The sequence below is a fragment of the Cricetulus griseus genome, chromosome 3 (assembly GCF_003668045.3).
Source record: "Cricetulus griseus strain 17A/GY chromosome 3, alternate assembly CriGri-PICRH-1.0, whole genome shotgun sequence".
NCBI classification, from domain to species: Eukaryota; Metazoa; Chordata; class Mammalia; order Rodentia; family Cricetidae; genus Cricetulus; species Cricetulus griseus.
In genome coordinates, this window is record NC_048596.1 from 223,057,059 (window position 1) to 223,080,175 (window position 23,117).

General features: G+C 40.1%; 1 protein-coding gene across 2 annotated transcripts in view; it reads right to left on the reverse strand.

The window, feature by feature from the left end:
* Positions 1–20,619, reverse strand: part of Sec61a2 (SEC61 translocon subunit alpha 2) — a 31,572-nt gene extending 10,953 nt beyond the window's left edge. For both annotated transcript variants that reach the window (XM_027405177.2, XM_027405176.2), the window contains exons 1-10: positions 20,468–20,619; positions 18,662–18,729; positions 16,783–16,848; positions 11,094–11,172; positions 8,289–8,420; positions 8,050–8,159; positions 3,308–3,461; positions 2,296–2,456; positions 1,643–1,840; positions 36–227 (exon numbers count right to left, since the gene is read on the reverse strand). In XM_027405177.2, the coding sequence (XP_027260978.1) occupies positions 36–227; positions 1,643–1,840; positions 2,296–2,456; positions 3,308–3,461; positions 8,050–8,159; positions 8,289–8,420; positions 11,094–11,172; positions 16,783–16,848; positions 18,662–18,729; positions 20,468–20,474 (1,167 nt within the window). In that variant the 5' untranslated portion in view covers positions 20,475–20,619. The remainder of the gene's footprint in view (positions 1–35; positions 228–1,642; positions 1,841–2,295; positions 2,457–3,307; positions 3,462–8,049; positions 8,160–8,288; positions 8,421–11,093; positions 11,173–16,782; positions 16,849–18,661; positions 18,730–20,467) is intronic.
* Between the last annotated feature and the right edge of the window lie 2,498 nt (positions 20,620–23,117).

A 23,117-nucleotide genomic window follows, 5' to 3' on the forward strand; every position in this document is an offset into this window, starting at 1 on the left:
ATTGACTGCTGATTGAACACTCCACACATACTTACGTCTTTGGCTGAGGAACCAGACACTTCTATCCATGTCTTAGAAAAGAATGCACATGATCCCAACATGAAGATGATATATACAACTACATGGACAGGATCCTCAAATATGGCACCCATGGACTCAGGAGGAGACAGATAGTAACAAAGACCTCCGACAGGGTAGGAACGAGCAGGTCCTCCCCCACTGACATCCTATCAAACAAGAAGAAAAAAAAGAAAGGTTAACCTAACTAGTTGAGAATATTAGGGCTTCTGTTTGTTGCCGAGGATTAAACCCAGGGCCTTGAATGTCAAGCATGTGCCATACAATGAACTGCACCATAAACCTCAAGATTTGTTTCCATTTTGAGATGAGGTTTCATTATGTTGCCCAAGATGACCCCAAACTCTTGAAATGATCTGCTGGTTTAGCTTCCTGAGAATTTGAGACTACAGCTGTCATGGCCATAATATATACATTTAAATTTTTCAAAAGTCATGACAATGTTTTAACTGTTTTAAAAAGAAGCTTTATTATTATGTGAGTATATATGATGATGCCTGCAGTTGGTATATGCATGAAACAGTGCAAGCGAGCAGGTCAAGAGACAACTTTGTGGAATTGGTTTGCTCCTGCCATCTTTTCATGGAATCTGGGGATCAAACTCAGAGTGTTAGACTTACACAACACAAATCTTTACCTGCTGAGCCATTTCACCAGCCCATAATATTCTGAAACACCTACAGCCAATCAGCCTATATAATTTAAGAAGTTAACTTTGCATCTTTCATTCCTTTAAAATATGTACTTTATTTTGTGTAAGACACGCACAAAGAGTGTATGAGTGAGTTTTAAAAATAGAGATCTACAAACCTGGAGGACAGAAATACAATTTATAATTAATCTCTGATTATATTCAGAATCTCTAATGTTTTTCAACTCTAGGGATGACCATTGCATTTTGCAGTATTAAGAAAACAATCTTGCAGGGTTGGAAAGATGGCTCAGCAGTTAAGAATACTGGCTGCTATTCCAGAGAACCCTGGTTAAATTCCCAGCACCCACATGACCCCTTACTAACTGTAACTCTAAAAGATCTGACACCCTCATACAGACATATACGCACATGAAACACCCATCAATGCTCATAAAAATAAAAAAATAAAAGAATACAATCATGCAAGCCAGGCTTTAATCCTAGCACTAGGAAGGTAGAGGCAGACAGATCTCTGTGAGTGAGGCCAGCCTGGTCTACAATTCGAGTTCCAGGACAGCCAGGGCTATACAAAGGCTACACTGAGGTGAGACTGCCTAGTCAGCCTGGGCTACATAGAGTGAGACCATGTTTCTAAACAACAAAGACTACAAAACAAAATCGCTTTTGTGAAAGCAACTTTGATTTTTAGCCTAAAAAGCTATCCAAATGACATATGAAGATGCTTTCCATATAATATAATATTAAAAACTACCTAGCCAATCTTAGCCTTAGAACATTTACCAAATTTTCCAAATAACAAAATGGTACTGGTAAATAAATTTCAAAATGCTTCAATATCTATCTCAGTCAATTAAAAGTACAACTATAAAACAGGAATTTTAAATATTTAATAAAAACAAACATACTCACGGCCCACTGTCCTAGTAAGTTTACTAAGAAGTTGCCACTAAATCGAACAGACAGCATCTGGGAAATGACATACAAGTTTGAAACTAGGGCAGACTGGAGAATTATGGGAATATTCGATGTGTAGAAGAGCTTGATGGGATAGCTACTGTACTGTCCTCGATACCGGGCCGACTTAATGGGCAAGTCAACACGAAACCCCTAAAAATGAAATCAAGAGTAAGAAGAACTGCCTATCAAAAAGTGCAGAGTGAGGAAAGGGTTATAGCAGAGAGTTGACAAACCAGCAATAAAATTTGTTCCCTCCCCAAAGATCCCATTTTTCTATTTCATAGGGAATATTTTCCACCTTCAAATTAGGACTGACTGGTTCTTGAAAAACTGACTTGGGGCTGGAGAGATGGCTTAGAGGTTAAGAGCACTAGCTGCTCTTCCAGAGGTCCTGAGTTCAATTCCCAGCAACCACATAGTGGCTCAAACCATCTATAATTTGATCTGGTGCCCTCTTCTGGCATGTAGGCAGAACACCATATACATAATAAATAAATCTTAAAAAAAAAAAAAAAGAAAAAAACCAATGTGTTAGACACCATCCTTTCAAACAGGATTCTTTTTACAATAATAAGCAGTTCCATCAGTGAAAAGGTTACACTTACCTGAAAATATATGACAACAGCAAACACGAAAACTGTGGCAATGAGGTTCATAAGATTGGGGAGGTTCTGCCGATAGAAGGCCTCCCTCAAGGCTCGGACTTTGTCTGTCCTGGTGGCCAACAAATGAAATAGAGCTATGACCGCACCCTCAAACTCCGTACCTGAGAAATCAAGACAAAAATGAACTGTGGATGCCTCTTCCAAAGTCGCCTCAAAAGTCTAAATAAATAACTTGAACCTCAAAGTCAATTTACCAGTTTATGACTCTATGTTGTATGCTTTATGGCATAGCCATGTGTGTGGGTTCTAAACATATTTCTATCATGGAGGCAAATTTCAACATAAATGTGCAATTTTCATTCATAAAGGTTTGCCTCTCCTTTACTCTAGGGAAAGGAAGGAAGTACTTTTAGGGATAATAAAAAGCAGCAGCAAAGCAGAATAAAAATGTCAGAATCAGAGCAGGGATGTTTATCTACCATGCTTGCCTTTAGTTGACTGCACCAAGAATGTTAATAAATTATCAGTACTATTTTCTTAAGGCTGGGATCAAAGTTAGACATTGACTAGTTAGGAAAGGGATATGGGGAAAAACAGAATGAAATCTTTCAAACCTTAGGTGCTATTACAAAGCCAGTTAGAGAGGCAAGGGTATGAGTGCTCTCAGAGGACGGCCAAACAGTAATCCACTACCTTTCTGTCCCTCCGGGAAAGCTGCAATTGGGGAAGTAAATGACTCTGGCAGCAATGGTTTAAGCAAGATCAACAAAATTGTAATACTGTTTGCAACCACTGGAACTTTAAAGGAGCAGAGGTTAGAATGAATGCACTCTTTTGGACTTACTACTGCATACTTCACACATCTCTGCTCATTAAGTTTTAAACAATTAGCATTCGTGGTCCCCTAGGGTAGCAAACTGGAGTGGCTACAGGCATGTGCTGCTGCATTATAGACTCATTTTCAGCATACATCCAGCAAAACTCGTGCAGTTGCAGTCACTGTGCAATGTACCTCTGCCAGTGTTAATGGTAGTGGGACTAAAGGCCTTCCAGACAATGGTCTCACAGATGTTGGTGGCAATAAAGAGGGAAATACCAGACCCCAAGCCGTAACCCTTCTGTAGCAGCTCATCTAACAGCAGCACAATCAAACCAGCAACAAACAACTGTGGGGAAAGAAATGCACGTAAGCGGAAGCAAGAATAAACTCAGGAAGGGGCAGACGAATGGCTATTCACAGTTTGTGCATTCCCAATGTCAGACCTAAGCATTGCTCTTCACCACTGTGGAGTCTGCACTTCTGGCCTGCTCTTGTCTAGTCAGGGGCCAATTCTAAAAATCAAAGGACTAGGAATACTGCCTCATTATATAGCAAACATTTCACCTCAGAGTAATATTTACACCAGTTGGATAGTTTCCCTTTACAATGTTTAAATTGTGCCCATGGTTAGGGACACTAAATAATAATCACAGCTTAGAATTTGAAAGGAAGAAACAAAATATTCTAAATACCTTCATGTAAGTAAAAAGCCAAATAAATTACATAAAAATTAAGAGATTCTTCGCTCCCTAGTACTACATATATCTTCTATATAATATAATGCATATAAAATAAACCAAAAACTAGAGCACAACTATGTATACAAATTCTAATATAAAAATTCATGCTATACTTATTATGACAAAGATTGCATATAAATTTGATAAGTTAAGATTTCACTGTGTTTTCTAACTCATCTCTCTCTTCTTTTTAATGAAAGCATACTAAGTTTAGCGTATGGCTATCCTTGGAGAAGATACATTATAAAAACGTATCAATAAAACCAATCCATAGCTTCAGTCATGTGGCTCCTTCCTTACTGGAATAGCCTTATTGAGAGAGAAATAAGGCATGCTTGTGAGCCTTACTACCTCACACAGGTTCCTACTCTATACTCTCCCCTACAGAAACAAGTTATCCAGTTCCTCCCAGCTCAAACAGCCCACCCTCATTACACACTTTACTTGTCAATGAACACATCAAACTGTACTATACCATTTGAGCATGCTTACCTTACATACTAGTTGGTTTTTTGGTTTTGTTTTGTTTTCTTTTGTTTTTTAAACAGACATTTCAGTGATTATCCAAAGTCTAATTTGTTTTTTAAAGTTTTTAGTTTGACTTCAAACAACTGGAAAAAGGGCCTAATTCTCAAACCCCTAAGATAACTCATAGTAACTTTTCACTATCTAAAAATCAAGTTTGACATTTTGACAAAGCAAGAGAGAAGTTAGGGCTGGGTTTTATTTTGAGCACAATTAGGTAATGACCAAGTTGAGTACTCCCAGTCACAAATACAGAAACCTATGCCCACTGAAGGGGAGAGTGCCTACTCACAAATCAGCCAGTCAGGGTTCTGATAGACAGATGGCCTGTCCAAAGACTCAATAACTGAGGTCCCTGTGCAGAATAATGGCCTACAGAGTACTTCATGAATACCCTTTGAGACTCATTTTTTCCCAAGAAGAGTAAGGAAGTATAAATAAATCTAAATGAGAAATAGTTTGTGCAATTTGGAGAATAGGAGAAAAGATAGTAAAATACCATGTATGCTTGTGAAAGAGGAAGAGGAAGCAGAAAATGACAGCAGCATTTCCATGAAGCCCAGTAAGAACAAAACCATGACCAAGTATACATGTGGAATGCACATTATGAACCTCTGAATGGGTGTAGAATTGTACTGGATATCAACCACTTAGTTTGACAAAACATACTTACCTTTACTATGTGCCATGCACAATGACACTTTCTATATAGTTTTTAATTTCAATCAAGACCCAATTTAGGTTTCAAAATCAATTAGTGAAAACAGCACTATGTGAGTGAAACAAAAACAAAGTGAGAAATACCTTCCATAACAGCATGCAAACAGTTTTCAAAAACCTATGTTTCTAGGTGAATACACACTGATCCAATCATAGCTCTTCAGTGTAGCCACATATTTTCAATGTTAGCAATCCCTTGAAAAGACACAAATGGGTCACTGCCCACCAACAATCAAATATGACATTTTCTTTATCTATTAACACTAAAAGAATTCATCACAACACAGATATTTATATACCAAAACTTATGTCATCAAGCTAGTACATATTTGCTCATTTCATTTTAGAAATGAGTTTTCCGAATGAGCAAAAGACACATTAAAATAGTTTAGATTGCTCTAAAAGCCAACTCACCTAACCAGCCCAGAGCTGCTAAACTACATTCCGTGACACTAAGTCTAGCTTTTGGAAGGTACCAGAGAAACTGCACTGGTACAAAATGTTCTGAGCACTTGATACTAGTTCTGAATGTCTTTAAAAAAAAAAAAAAAAAAAATCCAAGGCTTCTTTATGCTAAAGGAATATTGCTGTAGTAGTGCATATTTAGCATTTTCAAGGCCCTGGATTCAATCCTCAACTCCAAAAGTAAACAAAAACAACAACAACAAAAAAAAAACATAAAACTATTTGCTGCATAGAGCAAATGCTTTAAAGCAATGGCGATTTCTAACAGGGCGATGGTGGAGCACGCCTTTAATCCAAGCACTCAGGAGGAAGAGGCAGGCGAATCTCTGTGAGTTCGAAGCTAGTCTGGTCTACAAAGTGAGTTTCAGGACTCTATTAACAAGGAGAAACCCTGTCTTGGGAAAAAAAAAAAAAAAAGCAGTGCTTCTCTCAACCTTTCTAATTCTGTGACTATAAAATACAGTTCCTCATGTTGTGGTGACCCCACCATAAAACTATTTTCATTGCTACTTCCTAAATGCAAGTTTGCTACTGTTCTGAGTTGTAATTTAAGTATCTGATATACAGGAATTCTGATATTTGACCACTGTGATTCAACCCCTAAAAGGGTCATGACCCACAGGTTGAGAACCACTGCTTTAAAGAAAAAAAACAAGTATGATGTCCTATCAGTTGCACCCTCAGCACTGCACCAGCATATGAAGAAACCCTAAGCACTGAAGGATACTAAAGTCATTGTCCAGAGGATTCTTCTCTCCCCATCCTCTGCATCTCTTTCTTCTCCAATTCCCAATGGCTATAATGTCAAGCAAGTGATTTGTAAATGGAGAAATAAAGGTACCATTATTCTCTTGGGAAACACATCTTATGCTGGAAGAGAATGCACTAGGCCTCAGCAAGTTACCAAAGACCCAACAATCCATTAAAAATCCTGCCCTACAACACAGACAAAATAGCTATAACCCATTAGAGGTCATCCTTATTAATCAGGTCAACAGACACTTGACAATCTAACTCTCTGTCCTGGGTCAGGCTCAATGAATGCTTTCTTATTTGATCTGCTTCTTACAAGGTTTATTTTTTTGAAAATAGGTAATTTATGCACATCTGAGATAGTCATATTTCTCAAATACTGGCATTTGAGACTATTTTAAAAATATTTTCTGAACTATTAGAAAAAAATCCTAAATTAATTCTGATTTCATACAACAGATAAAATGAATTTCCATGGTAACCAAGACCCCAGTAGACATACTTTATGAACTTAAAACTTTAAAAAGAAAAAAATCTTCTAAACACTGTATATAGTCACAGCTATGTTGGTCTTTAAAAATTCTATTCTAAAATTCCCATTTTGGAAATCCATGGAGGGCTGGAAATGTGGCTAAGCTGGCAGCTTGCCTGCTATGCACAAAGCTTGAGGTTCAATCCGTAGCCCTGCATAAACCAGATAATAGTATAGCATTTGGAGAATGCTAGCACCTGGAACATAGGGGTGGGAGGAACAGAAACTCAAGGTCATCCTCAACTGCATACTTAGTTTGAAGCCAGTCCAGGCTATATGACATTGTCTCAAATAAATAGATATGGATGGATGGATGGATGGATAGATAGATAGATAGATAAGTAAATAAATACCTCTAAAGAACACTTTTATGTGAGTATATATGGTATTTTGCAGACACTAAAATTATTTAGAAAATCATACTTTCGTATTCCATCAAGAAAAGAATACTGTTAGATGCCCCAGTACACACCTAAAATTTGAGCATTCAAAATGTAGAGGCAAGAGGATTCCAAGTTTGAAGCCTGCCAGTTAAACTACAACAAAATATTCTATTACAACCAATTAGGTTATTTCCAACCTAGCTGTTTTTCATCTAGCTTGTTATTACTGTGCTTTCTGTAGACTAGCATGTTTCATTTCAGTGATAACAATTTAATGTTGCACAGGCTTGTCTCCAATTGGTGGTCCAATTGGCTGCCTCCCATGAAGCCTCCCAAACAACTTGGACTGGGGGTTGTACCACCATGCTAGATTTTCTGAAGTGACTTCAGCCAACAAGTAACCTCAGGCATCTACTATACCAACAGTGCATAAAGTAACCAACAGCTAAAATGTTAATCTCGGCAGCTATGATCAAGCAGACAGCCACACAAGGGTGTTGAATGCCCCACCGCTGCCACCTGGCTAGCAACAGCAGGAATGCACTGTTAACTGAGAGAATACATCAGGATTTCAGAGACATGAGAATGTGGAAAAAGCATATCAAAGAACAATGATGGAGAGGCATCCATAACTCTTAAGTGACAGACTATGAAGCTATTATACTTTTTTTAAAACTAACACAATGTGTATGTCACTTCAGTAATAATATTGTAATTAAAATGATTCTGAAGAAAATGATATCACTCACCTAAAGAACTGCTAGAAAAAAGGGACCAAACTGTTTTATTAGCATGTGAAAATACAGGATTTCTTACCTGTATAATGATAAGGAGACAGATCCCAGCACCCATTTCCGCAGGGTCCCCGTACATCCCCGTCATGACATACACAATGGCTTGCCCAATGGTAATGATCATACCAAATACTGACAAAAAAAAGGAGTACATACTTACAATCAAAGATAAAAAACAACAAAACCAAAAAACTACAGGAAACATCTTTCCCACAAACATCTCAAATTTGGAAAAAGCTCCTTAATTATATTATTGCTCACGTTTCTGGGCTCCATTGAACAGAGCTCTATCTTTGGGTGTATCGCCAACTTCAATGATTTTGGCTCCAGCTAACAACTGCATAATCAAACCAGATGTTACAATTGGGGAAATGCCCAATTCCATCAATGTTCCTGTAAAGGAAGGAAAATGAGTAAACAACTTCTGTACCTAATACAGATCAATTTAAAACATCCCAGTCCTGAACAACATTTAATAAAATGTGTGCAAATACTAACAAATTCCCATTGAGTCCTTAAACATTAATAAAAGACCATTTATTAACAAATCAGCAACAATGCAATGGATAAAAAGTGCTATACTTTAAAAATTTTAATTTCTATAAATTCTAAACTTAAAATACTAAGTCCTTTAAAAAAAACATTCTGTGGCTGACAGGTACAGTTAAGTTATAGAGAACATGAGGCTCTAGGTTCAATCTCCAGCTTCAAAGCAGGAAAACAATGTAAAAATTAAGAGGCTGCCAGGCGTTGGTGGCACACACCTTTAATCCCAGCACTTGGGAGGCAGAGGCAGGTGGATTTCTGTGAGTTTGAGGCCAGCCTGGTCTCCAGAGTGAATGCCAGGATAGGCTCCAAAGCTACACAGAGAAACCCTGTCTCGAAAAACCAAAAAAAAAAAAAAAAAAATTAAGAGGCTAGGGCCAGCAAGATGACTTAAGTTAGCAAAGGCACCTGCCACCAAGCCCAACAACCTGAGTGCATCTCCCAGGATCCACATGATGGAAGGAGAAAACTGACTCCTGAAAGTTGTTCTCCGACCTGTAAATACACACTATGACATGCAAGTGCACATACACACACATACACAAATACATTTTTAGTTTTAAGTGTTGCAATATAATATAGCTTTGTGGTAGAGTGTCATCTAGCATGTAAGGACCTAGTATTTAATTACCTGCAACATAAAATTAAAAAAAAAAAAAAGTAAACAGAGGTGGGGTGTAGGTAGATTATTTGCCTAACATATTCAGCCAATGTGCTGAAAACAAGTGAACACTGTGCTGAAAACAAGTGAACACCACCATCCCCATGCTCAGAGACCATCTCAGAAGAAGAGGCGGAAAGAATGTAGGAGCTGAATGATGGGGAGAAAGGCTGTGAAATGCTGTAGTGTGTATGCTACAGCCATGGCAGATACAGAGCTTGTAAATAGTCTACACAAGACTGAGCCACTGAACATTTGTCCTCGGTGATGTAGCCACTGATGTTTTACTCATGTTCCAGTGGACAGCTCCACAACCATGCCCTGGTTAAGCCCACTAGGTCACAAAGCAAAAATAAAAACAAGAGGGCTAGAGAGAAGGCTCAGCATTAAGAATATGGGCTTCTGGGGCTGGAGAGATGGCTCAGAGGCTAAGAGCACTGACTGCTCTTCCAGAGGTTCTGAGTTCAATTCCCAGCAACCACATGATGGCTCACAACCATCTATAATGAGATCTGGTGCCCTCTCCTGGCCTGCAGGCATACATGCAGACAGAACACTGTATACATAATAAATAAAATCTTAAAAAAAAAAAAAAAAAATGTGCTGCTCTTCTGGAGGACCCCAGTCTGATTCCCAGTATCCAAATAGTAGCTCACGACTATTCTAGAGGATCTTGTGCTGGCCTCTGTGGGCTCTAGCACATGCATGTGGTACAAAGATATACATACAGGCAAAATACCCATAAATATAAAAATAAACGAAAGGAAGAAAAAGAGACAGGAAAATGGGATGGGACTTGATGGAAAAATGTGGCTAATAGTGATGAGGAGTGGGGATGCTGATGAGGGTAACCAGAATATATGAAACTGATAATGAATTTGGGGGAGAAAAAGGGAGAGGGTGGTGCTGGTGATTTAGCTCAATGATTAAAGGCTTTGTGGTAAGCCTGGTAACCTGAGTTCAATCTCTGCAACCCATGTAAAGGTAGGAGAGATAAGCTCCACAAAGTTGTCCTCTGACCTCCACATGCTCATTGTGATGTGTGTGAGCATAAACACACACACACACACACACACACACACACACACACCACTTTCAATAAGTTAATGAACCAATATTACTCCTATAATCTAAACTACCAACAAACCTGCCATCTGTTCAGTTATTTCCCCCAAGCAAACAGTACCATTTCTGAAATTTAAGAGGCCTCATGGTCCAGTGCATCACCTCCCCAACACTGCAAACCATGGGATTTTAATATGGGAAAACCCCTAGAGTAGGGTTGAGGAGATGACACAGTGGGTAAAGAGTTTATGGCACAAGCTTGAGGTACAGAGTTCAGATCTCCAGCACCCACATAAACACCAAGCTGGTGTGATGGCCCACCTGTAATCCAAGCTCTCAGGATACAGACATGGGTTGTCTAGAGTAAACTAGCTAACTAGACCACCAGAATTGGCAACATATAAAGTAAGTCAGATATGACAGAACATACCTTTAATCCCAGCACTTGGAAGACAGAGGCAGGAGGATACCTGAGAGTTCCAGACCAGCCAGGGTTACATAGTGAGACACTATCCAAAAATATATACAGTAGAAAGTGATCAAGGAAGACACTTATCAACCTCTGACCTTCACTGCACACACACACACACACACACACACACACACACACACACGTATGTGACCACACACCCACAAAAACACACACATCACAAGCACCACATACAATAAATCCAGTGTTGTCACTATTACAAGCTGGTTTCTCCTCCTAAGCAATGGGTTTCTGTTCTGGCTCCCCATATAAAACCACAAAACAGCTGCTTGACGATAGCAGGATGGAGGTCAGAAGTGCATACCTCTGTTGGATGCAAGAATAACTCTCATCCAGTAGAAGGGATCTGCAGAATCCGATGACATGATCCCAAACAGCGGAATCTGAAACACCATATAAAACACTTCATGAAACAATAAGGGCACTCTTAATTTAAAATGCACTTGCTTGGCCTACAATGCCTATTAGCTATTTCTTGTGATTTCTAACAAAACAAGCTTAAAGTTCTCTAACAAACACCTGAGATTATTACTTAGTAAATATTCCTCTAAGTGCAGAGGAGTACCCCTAACACTGCTATATATCTAAAAGTAGCAAAGAAGATCAATTTTGTCTTTTGTTTTTTTTCTACCACAATTTGAAAAAAATACTCCTAACAGATTAACACATGTATTTGCCAAGGCATGGAGCAACTTTGTAAACTGAGAGTATTCACCAACTAGAGTGACCACAACCTTGATTTAAGACCCAAGAAGATGTATATAGTATGCAGCCACTAAGAATGATGCCTATGAAATTGTAATCATATTGTAACATAAATGCTTCCTCAAGCTAAGAATAAAATGTCAGTTCTCAATCAGCCATGATTTTCCCTTCAGGATAGCATTTAAAGTAGCTGCTAACATATTTGATTGTCACAACTTGGTAAAGGAAGGTAATATTGGCACCTGATAAGCCAACATTTATACCCAGGAACAGCACCCACCAAACAAGGAAGATGTTACCTAAAATTCAGTAGTACTTATATTAAGAAATTCTGGAATAAAAACTAAAATTCAAAATTGTATATAGTATAAGTTCAAAACTAAGAATACATACAGAAAAATAATACTGGAAAAACATCCTTTTATGTATTAAATACTGATATATCTAAGAGGTAAGGTTATGATTGATTTTTCTTCCTTATTTTTTTCAGAAATCATCAAATTTTCTATCTAAGGTATCATCTTCCAACCAGTTGTTTTGGCAAGGATTCACTCTGTGATGCAGGCTGATCTGCAACTCAAAATGTAGCCCAGGATAGCCCTGAATTTGGAGCAATCAAACACACACAGAGACACATTAACTTTTAATCCAGAAATAAACCAAAGCCCTAAACTACACATGGTGGATCACACCAGTAATCACAACACTGAGAAGACTATGGCAGGAGGATTGCTACAAACAACAGCAGGGGGATGGGGGAGGGAGGAAGAGAGGAAGGGGAAAAGGCGGGAAGAAGGGAGAAACCTTAACTTTTTCAATTATTGCCCATGACAGAGCCCTTGTTGAATATCCTAACCATACTGGGCAGGAACCCAGGCCTTCTACATGTCAGGCAAGCTCTTTATCACTGGGCTATACCTCCATGCCAACTCACATATAAGACACAGCATTTAATGAAACCTTCTCAAACACGATATATACCTTTCTCAAAAGTACAGGTTCAGGCACAAAGAAATTTACATTGCTAATTTCAAACTCTACAGTGAGTGAGGAGATAGCTCAGTTGTTAAAAGTGTTTTCCACACAAGCATGAGGACCTGAGTTAAGGTTCCCAGGACAACATGAAAAGAACTGTGTGTCAGTAAACATCTGTAACCACAAGGTAGGCATGGAGGGGGCAGACAAGAAGATGGCTGTGATCTGTTGACAGGCTATCTAGCGAAGCAGGAAGTCTTAGATCTCTATACCTATGCACACACAAAAAGCAAAAGCAAAAACTGTAAAACAATTTAAAATGTTTTTAAGCTCCAAAATATGCCACTACAAATTTCAAGCAACTGAATCTCTGGAATATTTGAACTCTTATTAAGCTAGGTGACAGAACTGGTAGTGCAGAAGGCACGGCTGGTTTGTGTGCACCCTGTATCTGTGACAAGTGAGGAGTAAAGAAGTCACTGTGTAGGAATCCACTAGCACTACAGAGACAGTCACCATCTAAGTCCACTGGAACAGAACCCTCTGGTGCTGTCAGACAGAGTCCTTAAACGTTCAAATAAATTGCTAAGTTTATTTTTTTTTCTGTAAAGTCTTTCTTTTATCAAAGCCTACAAAATACTAATATAATACAGTACTTTGGAAAACCCAAACACTCCACATCCTAATGGAAACCTGAACTAAACTAACCATATGGAGATACAGAAAAATGAACACTAGAAATTTTCAAAAGCAGTGGAAAGCCAAAGCTAAAAGAATGCACGTCTGGGATGGGACTGCAACCTAGAGGCCTGGAATGGGGCTCAGTATCTGCCTAGCATGCTAAGGGCCAGGGTTCACCCCCAGTGCCAAAAATGAACAAGATGGCAACTTGCAGTTACATTACAGAATTTTCCCCCCTGACACATAACAAAACACAAACATATATAAGAATAAATGCTAATCCAAATTGTAAAAAGCTATAGGAAAAGGAAAACATCTCCAAAGCAGCTGTTAAGTTAGCCTGACTGGCCGGGCGTTGGTGGCATATGACTTTGATCCCAGCACTTGGGAGGCAGAGGCAGGCAGATCTCTCTGAGTTCTGAGGCTAGCTTGGTCTACAGAGTGAGTTCCAGGACAACCTCCAAAGCAATACAGAGAAACCCTGTCTCGAAAAACAAAAAAAAAAAAAGTTAGGCTGACTGTTAACTAACTTGGTAGGATTAACAATCACCTAAGACACCAGTGTGAATACTTCTACCACAGTATTTTCAGAGGTGTTTAACTGAGGAAGAGCCCTCCTGAAAGTGGGAGAACTACCCCATAGGTTGGGTCACGGGGTCATGCTCTCTCTGCTTCCTGACAGCAGTCACAATGTCACTAGCCACCTTTCTGCCACAGGGATCAACCCTCAAGCTGTGAGCCACACAAAACCGTTAAGTTTCTTTCTTAAGTTGCTTCTTTCATTTGTGTTGTCACAGAGTGGCTAATATAGCCACTAAACAAGAAAAAAGTGACAGATTCAAAGCACTAACAGCCATGGTGCATCGCACTGAAGATCAGTAGACAGCTGCCTACCTATTACCATTTGAAGTTAACAATCCCCAGAATGCCACTAACATTCCAAATGTGGAGAAAAGGAAACTACAGATACCTTTATTCTTCATTTTCATTAAGACGACATAGAAGCCGGGCAGTGGTGGAGCATGCCTTTAGTCAGCACTTGGGAGGCAGAGGTAGGCGTATCTCTTTGAGTTCAAGACCAGCCTGGGTCTACAAGAGCTAGTTCCAGGACAGCCTCCAAAGCCACAGAGAAATCCTGTCTCAAAAAAACAAAACAACAACAAAAAAAAGGAAATAGAAACAGCAGCTGGGGGGGGGGAGCTGATCGATGAGAGTGAGTTTCTAGGATGGAATTGTTATGGGGCTATGCTAAATTTGAGACCTGAGGAATGACCAGAACTTGGAATGGAATATAGACCTCCAAAGCAAGGTGGTAAGAAGTGCTCAAGACAGAAAAAAAAAAAAAAAATCAAGCAGAGTCCTGGAAGCATCTAATGGAATGATCTCAGCTTATCTCACCTCCCACCATTCCCTCAAGCTAGAGGAAACTGGCTAGAACTTGTTTTATGTTCAGTTGAAATCACCCACACTGGGCAGATCTGCCCAAACGTGAGAAAGACAAAAAGCAGCCACTTAGCAATTATATAAACACAGGGAAACTAGGTAACACAAAGGCATAAATGTGCCACAGCATGAGACATTCCTGAGAAACAGCACTGGTTTCTAGTAAAAAAATGTTGGGAGAAAGGATACTTTTTGTGATGGGATACTGAACATGTCTACCTTATATAAGGTAGACAAGCACCCTAAGGAATCAGGAGGGAGTGTTTTTATGTTTTGTTATCATTTAACTTTACAGACAGGTCTCTCTAAGATGTCCAGGCTGTCTAAGACCCTCAGCCTCCAGGGTAGCTAAGATCACTGGCCAAAAACACTAGGCCTGGAAGTCAGTCTTTTATTTATGTTTCCTTCTTGGGATCTGGGTAATGATTTAAAACCCAAAACTTCACTATTTGTACTTTTACAGGTTAAAGTTTGCTAAACCCTATTATTAGAAGACTCAGTATTTTCAAGATGATAACTTATAAATCAACCTAAAAATTCTCATAAAATGACCTAAAAAGTCAAAACAGCATATACATATATCCCCAATGGACTTTCTTACAAAAATACACATAATGATTCTAGATGTTTCTATGGAAATACAAAGGACATAGAGTTGGTCCTTCTCAATAAAGAACAAAGCTGCAGGACTTTTCCTAACTGATCAGTGTAAAATGTAATGTCAGAATCCAGCTGCTGATCCAAACACAATGTATCCAGCAGCTTTCCCCTGTCATGGATACCAACAGGCATCCATCCTGCTGAGACATTTGAGTCCCTAGATAACAGACTTCCAGGTGCCAACACCTTTCTAGCCTGAGAAGTAAATTTACATCAAAGTGAGCACTGATAGCCACACATCTTGCTCCTTACCCTCTTCCCTGCCTCCTGCTTGGGAATAAAAGAGCCTGAATGTAGGCTCAAGCTGTAAAACCTCCTCCATCCTCAGAAATGTATAAGAAGAGACCCACATTTCTGCCATGTGGGATGTCTCCTTTCTTCAGAGACCCCACCATGCTGTCTCTGATGTTGGGGCCTCAAATCTCCTTACAGCCCACATTGTGCTATTGTCTCTCTTTCTATCCATCTATGGCATTAATAACTCATATTCCCTGTGTTAGTTAGGGTGTCTATTGCTGTGAAAAAAACACCAAGCCCAAAATCAAATTGGGGAAGACAGGATTTATCTCATCATCTGGAGAAGTCAGAGCAGGAACTCAGACAGGAACTGAAGCAGAGCCCTTGGAGCTTGATATTGGCTTATTCTGTTTTCTTATGCCCATCCAGGAGCACCTGCTTCTGGGTGTACCACCCATAATGTCCTGGGCCCTCCATATCAATCATTACTCAAGAAAATACAAAGGGCATGGTGGCACATGCCTTTAATCCCAGCACTCAGGAGGCAGAAGCAGGAAGATCTCTGTGGGTTCTAGGCCAGCCTGGTTTACATAGTGAATTCTAACCAGATATATAGTGAAACCCCTCTCAAGAATAATAGTACTGATGTTGGGCAGTGGTAGTGCCTGCCTTTAACCCCAGCACTTGGGAGGCAGAGGCAGGTAGATCTGAGTTTGAGGCCAGCCTGGTCTACAAAGCAAGTTTCAGAACAACTTTGAAACACTGTAGACAGAGAAAACCTATCTCAAAAAAACCCAAAACACAAAGTAATAACAATAATAATGCCCAGCTTATAATGCAACTCAGTCATACAGCACAAGGCTCTGGATTTGATCCCCAAATCACAAAGAAATAAAAATGGCAGAACTCAGAGCTGAAGAGATGGCTCAAAAAAAACAAAAAAACAAACAAAAAAAAAGCTAGGAGTCCCTGATTCCTTTCCAGGGGATTTTAATTCTTAGAACCAACACTGGTAGCTCACAACTACCTGTAATACCAGTTGTAGAGGATCTGACACCCAATTTTGGCCTCCATGGACAACTGTACACATCTCTCTCTCTCTTTCTCTCTCTCTCTCTCTCTCTCTCTCTCTCTCTCTCACACACACACACACACACACACACACACACACACACACACACACGAATAAAAATAAATCTTACCAAAAAAGCAGCACTTGACATATTATCAGTTTTTCTAATTCTTACTAATCAAGACCTTAAATACAAACATATATTCAATTTGGTACATACCTGACAGCACACTAAGAAAATGAAGAGTGTTATAGCAGTCCATAATACTTTCTCTCTAAACTGAATCTGTACAACAGAAGCAAAAATTAATGATCAATCAAAACCAAGAAAAACAAATTAAGGCACCATTACCATTCCCCCATTGGGCATGCTCCTATTTTTTATACACCCTAGCTTGTTCCAGCTAAGATAAACAGCCAAACATCTCAAACCTAAGTCTCTTCTTTTCCGAAAGAAGGGTATTATTTGGCAGTGTTCTGTGTTCTTTGTATATTCTAGATGTTAATCCTCAGTCAGCTGTACAGCCAGTGAGGAACTTTCCCATTCAGTATGCTGTCTCTGCATGCTTTTTCCTTTGCTGTGCAGAAACTTTTAATTTCATGAAAATTCCATGTCAGCTGTTGACATTATCTTCTGAGTGACCGGAGTCCCATCCAGAAAGTCTCTACGTATGCCTGTATCTTAAGATGCTTTCTCTACTCTTTCTTCTCACAATTCAGAGTTCCTAGTGTTAAATTAAGGTTTTTGATCCATTTGGTATTTATTAAATTAGAAAGATTTGACTATAGCTTGTAATAGTTAGGTCTTTATCTCCAATTAGAACCCATGTGCTGCCACAAAAAAAAAAAAAAAAGAAGATAATTTAAACATAAACGTAGAGGTGGTACATGGCTTTAATCCCAGCACTCGGGAAGCAGAGGCTGGCAGATGGATCTCTATGAGTTTAAGGTCAGCCTGGTCTACAGAATAAGTTCCAGGACAGCCAGGACTAAGACTACACAGAGAAACCCTGTCTCAAAACAAAACAAAACAAAAAACATGCTTCATGTATTCTGTATAAGGGAAAATAACTGAAGAGGAGGCAAGGTTAAGCAGATCTAATGCACATTTCAGTCAGAAAGGAAACTGCATGAAATACTGAACTTTACACAGGAATCCTAGGATATTCATAAACTATGAAAAGTTACACTTTGGTATGCCTAAAGTAAAACTGAGTAGCTATCTCTACCATCTCAAATCATTAAAAATTAAAAGTACTTCTAAATAAAACAGTAAGTCCAACAAAAGCTTTATCAATCTCTATGTCCCTATTTTGTTATTAATTTCCTAAGAACTAAAAGCATGAAAGAGGATAGTCTGAAAGTTGGAAAATTTGAAATTAATATTTCTGGATTTTTAAATATCTCACTTCCAAATATGCTCAATGATTGAAGAACAATGTGATTTAGGTATGATACCTTCTAAACACATACCTGATATTTCTTTCAAAACAAGAAATCAAAATATGGTAGGTTTATACTTACACAATTGTAATTTATTATGTAAAACAGTTGGTACTCATCAAAACCTACCCAGCAGATCATATCATTAACTAGCAATATACAATCCTACACTAAAGAAATTATAAAGTACCAACATGGCCAGGAGAGTATCGTATCTTAACACGCAGGCCAAGGAGCACTTGAGTTGGAAACATCCTAACTTAGAGCAACATTTTTGATAGAATAAAAAGGTCTATACCAGAGCCAGCCAGATACTTGTGATGTTTTCAATGAGACCAGCCCTATAGGCTCATATATATGAAAGCTTAGTCCCTAGTTGGTAGAACTGTTTTGGGAAGGGTTATGGGGTGTGGCCTTGTTGGAAGAGTTGCATCACTGGGAGAGGGCTTTGAGATTTTAAAAGCCCATTCCAGGTCCAATCCTATCTCCCCTGTCCAGATGGTGAGAGAAGAGAATCAATTCCCTATAGTTGTTTGCAAGAGAAACAACATTTTTCCACTTACAACCAGAAATGGTTGGGGTCAACAAATAAACTTTAGTGGTTTGGCTGAGTAATTCACTTTATTACCTGCTAATTACTAAAATATTATACTTACTTTCCTTTCGGGCTTCTGAATTTCTGGTAGAACTGCACAGAAAGGTTTGATAACTTCTAAAAACTTGACTGTAAAAAAAAAATTACCAAGTTTAAAAATGTATCTTTGAACGGTTTGAAAAACAAAGTTTCTTTAACAGCTGTTTATCCCATCCACCCAAATTAAATAATCATGATGTTCTCAAGTTCAAAGGAGTAGGTCTGCAAGAGATAAAACAACCAAATGGCTAGTGAGTAAATAATGAAGGAAAGTAAGTAATGAACCATGACTGTGCTTCTTTGTGCTTAAACCCAATCCTCATGTATATATAAACAACAGGAAATATTCAGATCACCACTATGAAAAATGAGCAAAGGCAGTTTACTTCAAGAATGCACAGAGGGAGCCTTTCCCAGGGATGATACAGTAGGAAATGAGCTTAACCTGAAGTACTGATTTAAACAGCTTAAAGACAGCAACGTTCACTAAGCAAAAAAACAAAAAACAAGCAAAAAACAACCCCACAAAGTCAGGATCACTTCCTACAGGCAACTTTTTAAAGCCTAGAAACTCTACTTCATTTCAGTTAGCCACATTCACAGCGTGGTCATTCTCCAAGGAACCTAACCAAAATATTTACACACAAGAATCACCTCCGACAATGGTAATTACTTTTCATTGGAAACTACTGCTTTCCCATGCTACTTCTGAAGTAAAATAAAGTAAGATACACCAATAGCCCTATCTCCTAAGTCCCGCTGGACTCACAAAGGTGGAAGTCACTGATGTAGGTGAGAATTTATAATTGTCATGTTTGTTACCTAAGTACAGGTTTGGACTATTCAGAAAGTAAATATAAATTCTGAAAACATTCACCTGTAATAAAAAAAAAAAAACAACTTTGGGTCACACCAGGAAACTCCCCTGGTTATATCCTTATTCCTTTTCCTTCTCAAGTGACCCTCCGAGATTTCTTGGCACTTTATGATTTACTGTACTGATGTTCAGGTTTAAACGATGCTGTTGCTTGCCGCCAAGTATTGCCTATCCTGAGAATTCCATTCATTTGTAATTCAAGGCCAAGGGTCTGTTATATTTCCTTTCCAAAAGTCTACCAGTTGGTCAATTGGGTGCATCGCTTGGACCTGCAGTTAGGTATCCCTTTATACAAACATGTGAACTGCTAGGTTAAGTATTTATGTGAAAACACAAGAGAATGAATGTTTGGGGCAGGGCCCTTGAAGGATTCCCATAATACGAGGCCTCGTCCCTACGGCGAGCACCAACTTAGAGTTTTCAATGAACACTACAGAATGACTGGGACGAATATTTCAAAGAAAATGCTGAGCTACCGATCATACGCCTTTCCTCCTCTAAAACACATGCTATGAATCACATTAAAAAAAAAAAAAATGAGGGAGACGTATTCATCGCAACACGCCAAGGAAGCGTGATTCGGGAATTTAAAAAAAAAAAAAAGAGAGAGAGAGAGAGCTTCCCAAGATCCAGAAAAATCACAAGTGGTCCAAGCTAAGGAGTGTCCTAACTCCCCGCCCCCTCAGCCAATGGCCTGTCGGCGCCATCCACGCTCCTAGCCGCTTAAGGGGCGCAAACCGGGACCTCTGGGTCCCTGTGACCCGCCGGGCAAGGCCTCGCTGACCGGAGGCGCCTTGGCGGAGGCCCCCAGCTCGTGCCATCCGCGGCGACCCCGGCGAGGCCTGCGCATCCTCGGCCGCTGTGACGACCCCAAGGGGTAAGCGGCTCCACAGCCCACAGCCCTGAGGGACCCGCGACCCTTGAGGTTCCCGCTCTGGCCACCACACTCACTGCCCATGGCGACGGCTCAGGACACCCGGCGAGGGCCGGCGGCCTCACAGCTGCTTTCGCTCCGTTCCTCACGACTCCGGCCTAGGCGGCAGAGGCTTGGGACACGCTTTGGTCGTCCCCGCACAAGTTCCGCCCACGAGTCATGTGACACCCGCTCTCAGCTCCTCCCAGACCCGCCCCCAGACCTGGCCCCAACCGTTGGACGACCGCCACCGCGTTGCCATGGTCACCGCTGGCGCGGCGGCAGGGGCGGGGCTGGACGCTAGGGGCGGGGCTACCTGCCATAGTGGGCGTGTCTTGGTTGCCCTGCTCAATTCCAGTGCTTCCCAAGAGGCCTTGGGGACCCAGGGTTTTTCCTTTTTAAGAGTTGGGTTTTCCCAGATTAGGTTTCCTTGTCCAGGCATCCTGTTGGTTCCCTGAAGCCTGGGATTGAGCTGCCAGAACCAGCCTTTTCCTTCGGCCCCATTTTAATTGTAACTTCTTAGAGATTGTAAAAATTGGTGACACACTGTGTGCTTTCAATAGCTTACATAAGTACTCTCCAGTTTACTACCATGCTTCTTCCGGGTCTCCAAAGTATAGACATCAAGGTTTTATGCCTCCTGCGATTGAGGAGTTCGCAGAAGTCAATTCTTTTACCCCTCCATTGGTTCCTCCTGCCTCTCCAATTTGTGCCATCTTAAACAGCATGTGATTTAAAAAGAAAAAGCAAACAACACAAAACAAAAAAAACCCACAGTGTTAGAAATCAGCCAGCCCTACATTGTAATCTCCATGAATGCCTTTGGGCAATCAACCCGAATGAAACGACAAAATATAGACAGCAGCAGCCACTTCATGCAGGTATGGAAGTTAAAGTTAAATCGAGACACTAGTATACAAGAAGGCCCTCAGACTAATTTTCCTTACTCAAACTTTAAACCACTCCCCAAAATCAAGTATCTATTCTGAAGTCTACTGCAACAAGTTAACTCGAAGGTGACATTGTCAGTCATCAATGAAATCCAAAGATGTGTTCTCCTGTTCAAATCTACAGCCAAGAAACAAGATAAGCATCTGCAGTGGTGGTAGGAACCTGTAAGGTTGTCTTGCAGGGGCCTGCAAGAAGTTTCTCACTTTATTTATGGACAATTGGGAACTCATACAACTAATATTTGCATTTTCAAAGACTCTCTCGCTCGGATCTGGCCTTCAGTGCATATTGTGAGCATTGACAAATCTGTTTGACTTCTCATTATGTACTGATCCTCCTCACAACATTTTAACTTAGTGCCAAGGGATGCCATTGGAAATGAGGCAGCCAGAAAGGTCTGCTCAAATTCTGGGAGAAAAGAGAAAAGACACCATCTCTAGAAGAGAGTGTGACAAAACTACAATACCTGAGTAATCTCCCATCCATATTTCATCCTACTTTGTTAGCCATTATTTTTTTATCCCCACCCCCACTTACTCTTTTTCTTGAGATAAGAATCTCATGTACCCCCAGGAATAGATTGATTCCACAGATTAACTTGAGTTAATCTCCACTATTATCTCCACTCCACTATTCTTTAGTCTTCCTGTATTTCCTAAATGCTACCCAGAATTTCCTTGACCCATGTGTACCTGTCAGGAAGATCATTCTACCTTTAGTCTTCAAATTGTTTTAGCATATCCACCCAGGAAATCTCTTAGATTGGAAAGATGTCTCAGCAGTTAAGAACACTTACTGCTCTTGGGTTCAGTTCTATGCTGGTTAGTTTTATATCAACTTGACACTGGCTAGAGTCATTTGATAATGACTGTTAAGTAAGAAAATGCATCTATAAGATTAGCCTGAAGGCATGCCTGTGGAGCATTTTCTATATTGATGATTGATGTGGCAGGTCCCAGCTAACAGAGGGCAGTACCACCGTGGTCCTGAATACTATAAGATAGCAGGCTGAAAAAGCCAGGAGAACAAAGTCATTAAGAAACATTCCTCCTCAAAGAGACCAGAGAGGCTTCAACCAGCAACTGATTGGGAGCAGAAGCAGAGTCCCAAAGCTGAACATTTGGCAGAGCTCGGGAGAAAGGATTGGAGGAACCAGAGAGGTCAGGGACACCAAGAGAACACCGCCCACAGAATCAATGAGAGCAGGGTAGGGGGAGATCACTTACTCCTTTGCCTACTTATAGGACCCTTTTCCTCATGCTGGGCTGCCTCATCCAGCCTTGATTTGATAGTAGTATGTGCCTAGTCTTACAGTAACATATTTTGTCATCTTTGGTGGATGTCCCTGGGAGGTCTATTCTTTTTTGAGATGAGACTGGAAAGAAGGTGGATCTGGGGGAGAGGGGAAATAGAGGGCAGACTGAGGGAAGGGGAAGGGAAACTGGGAATTAGAAACATTCCTCCAGAACTTCTACTTCATTTGCTGCCTCCATGTTCCTCCAGGTTGTTTTCTGACTTCCTTCAATGACGGCCTGCGATGTGGAACTCTTTACTAAAATAAACCCCTTTCCCCTCAAGTTGCTTTTGCCTTTGGTGCTTTATCACAGCAGTAGAAAAGTTCCTAGGACCCACATGGTAGCTTACAGCCATCCATAACTTCAGGCCCAAAGGATGCGATGCTGTCTTCTGACCTTTGCAGTCACCAACCATACACACAATACACATATGTACATGAAA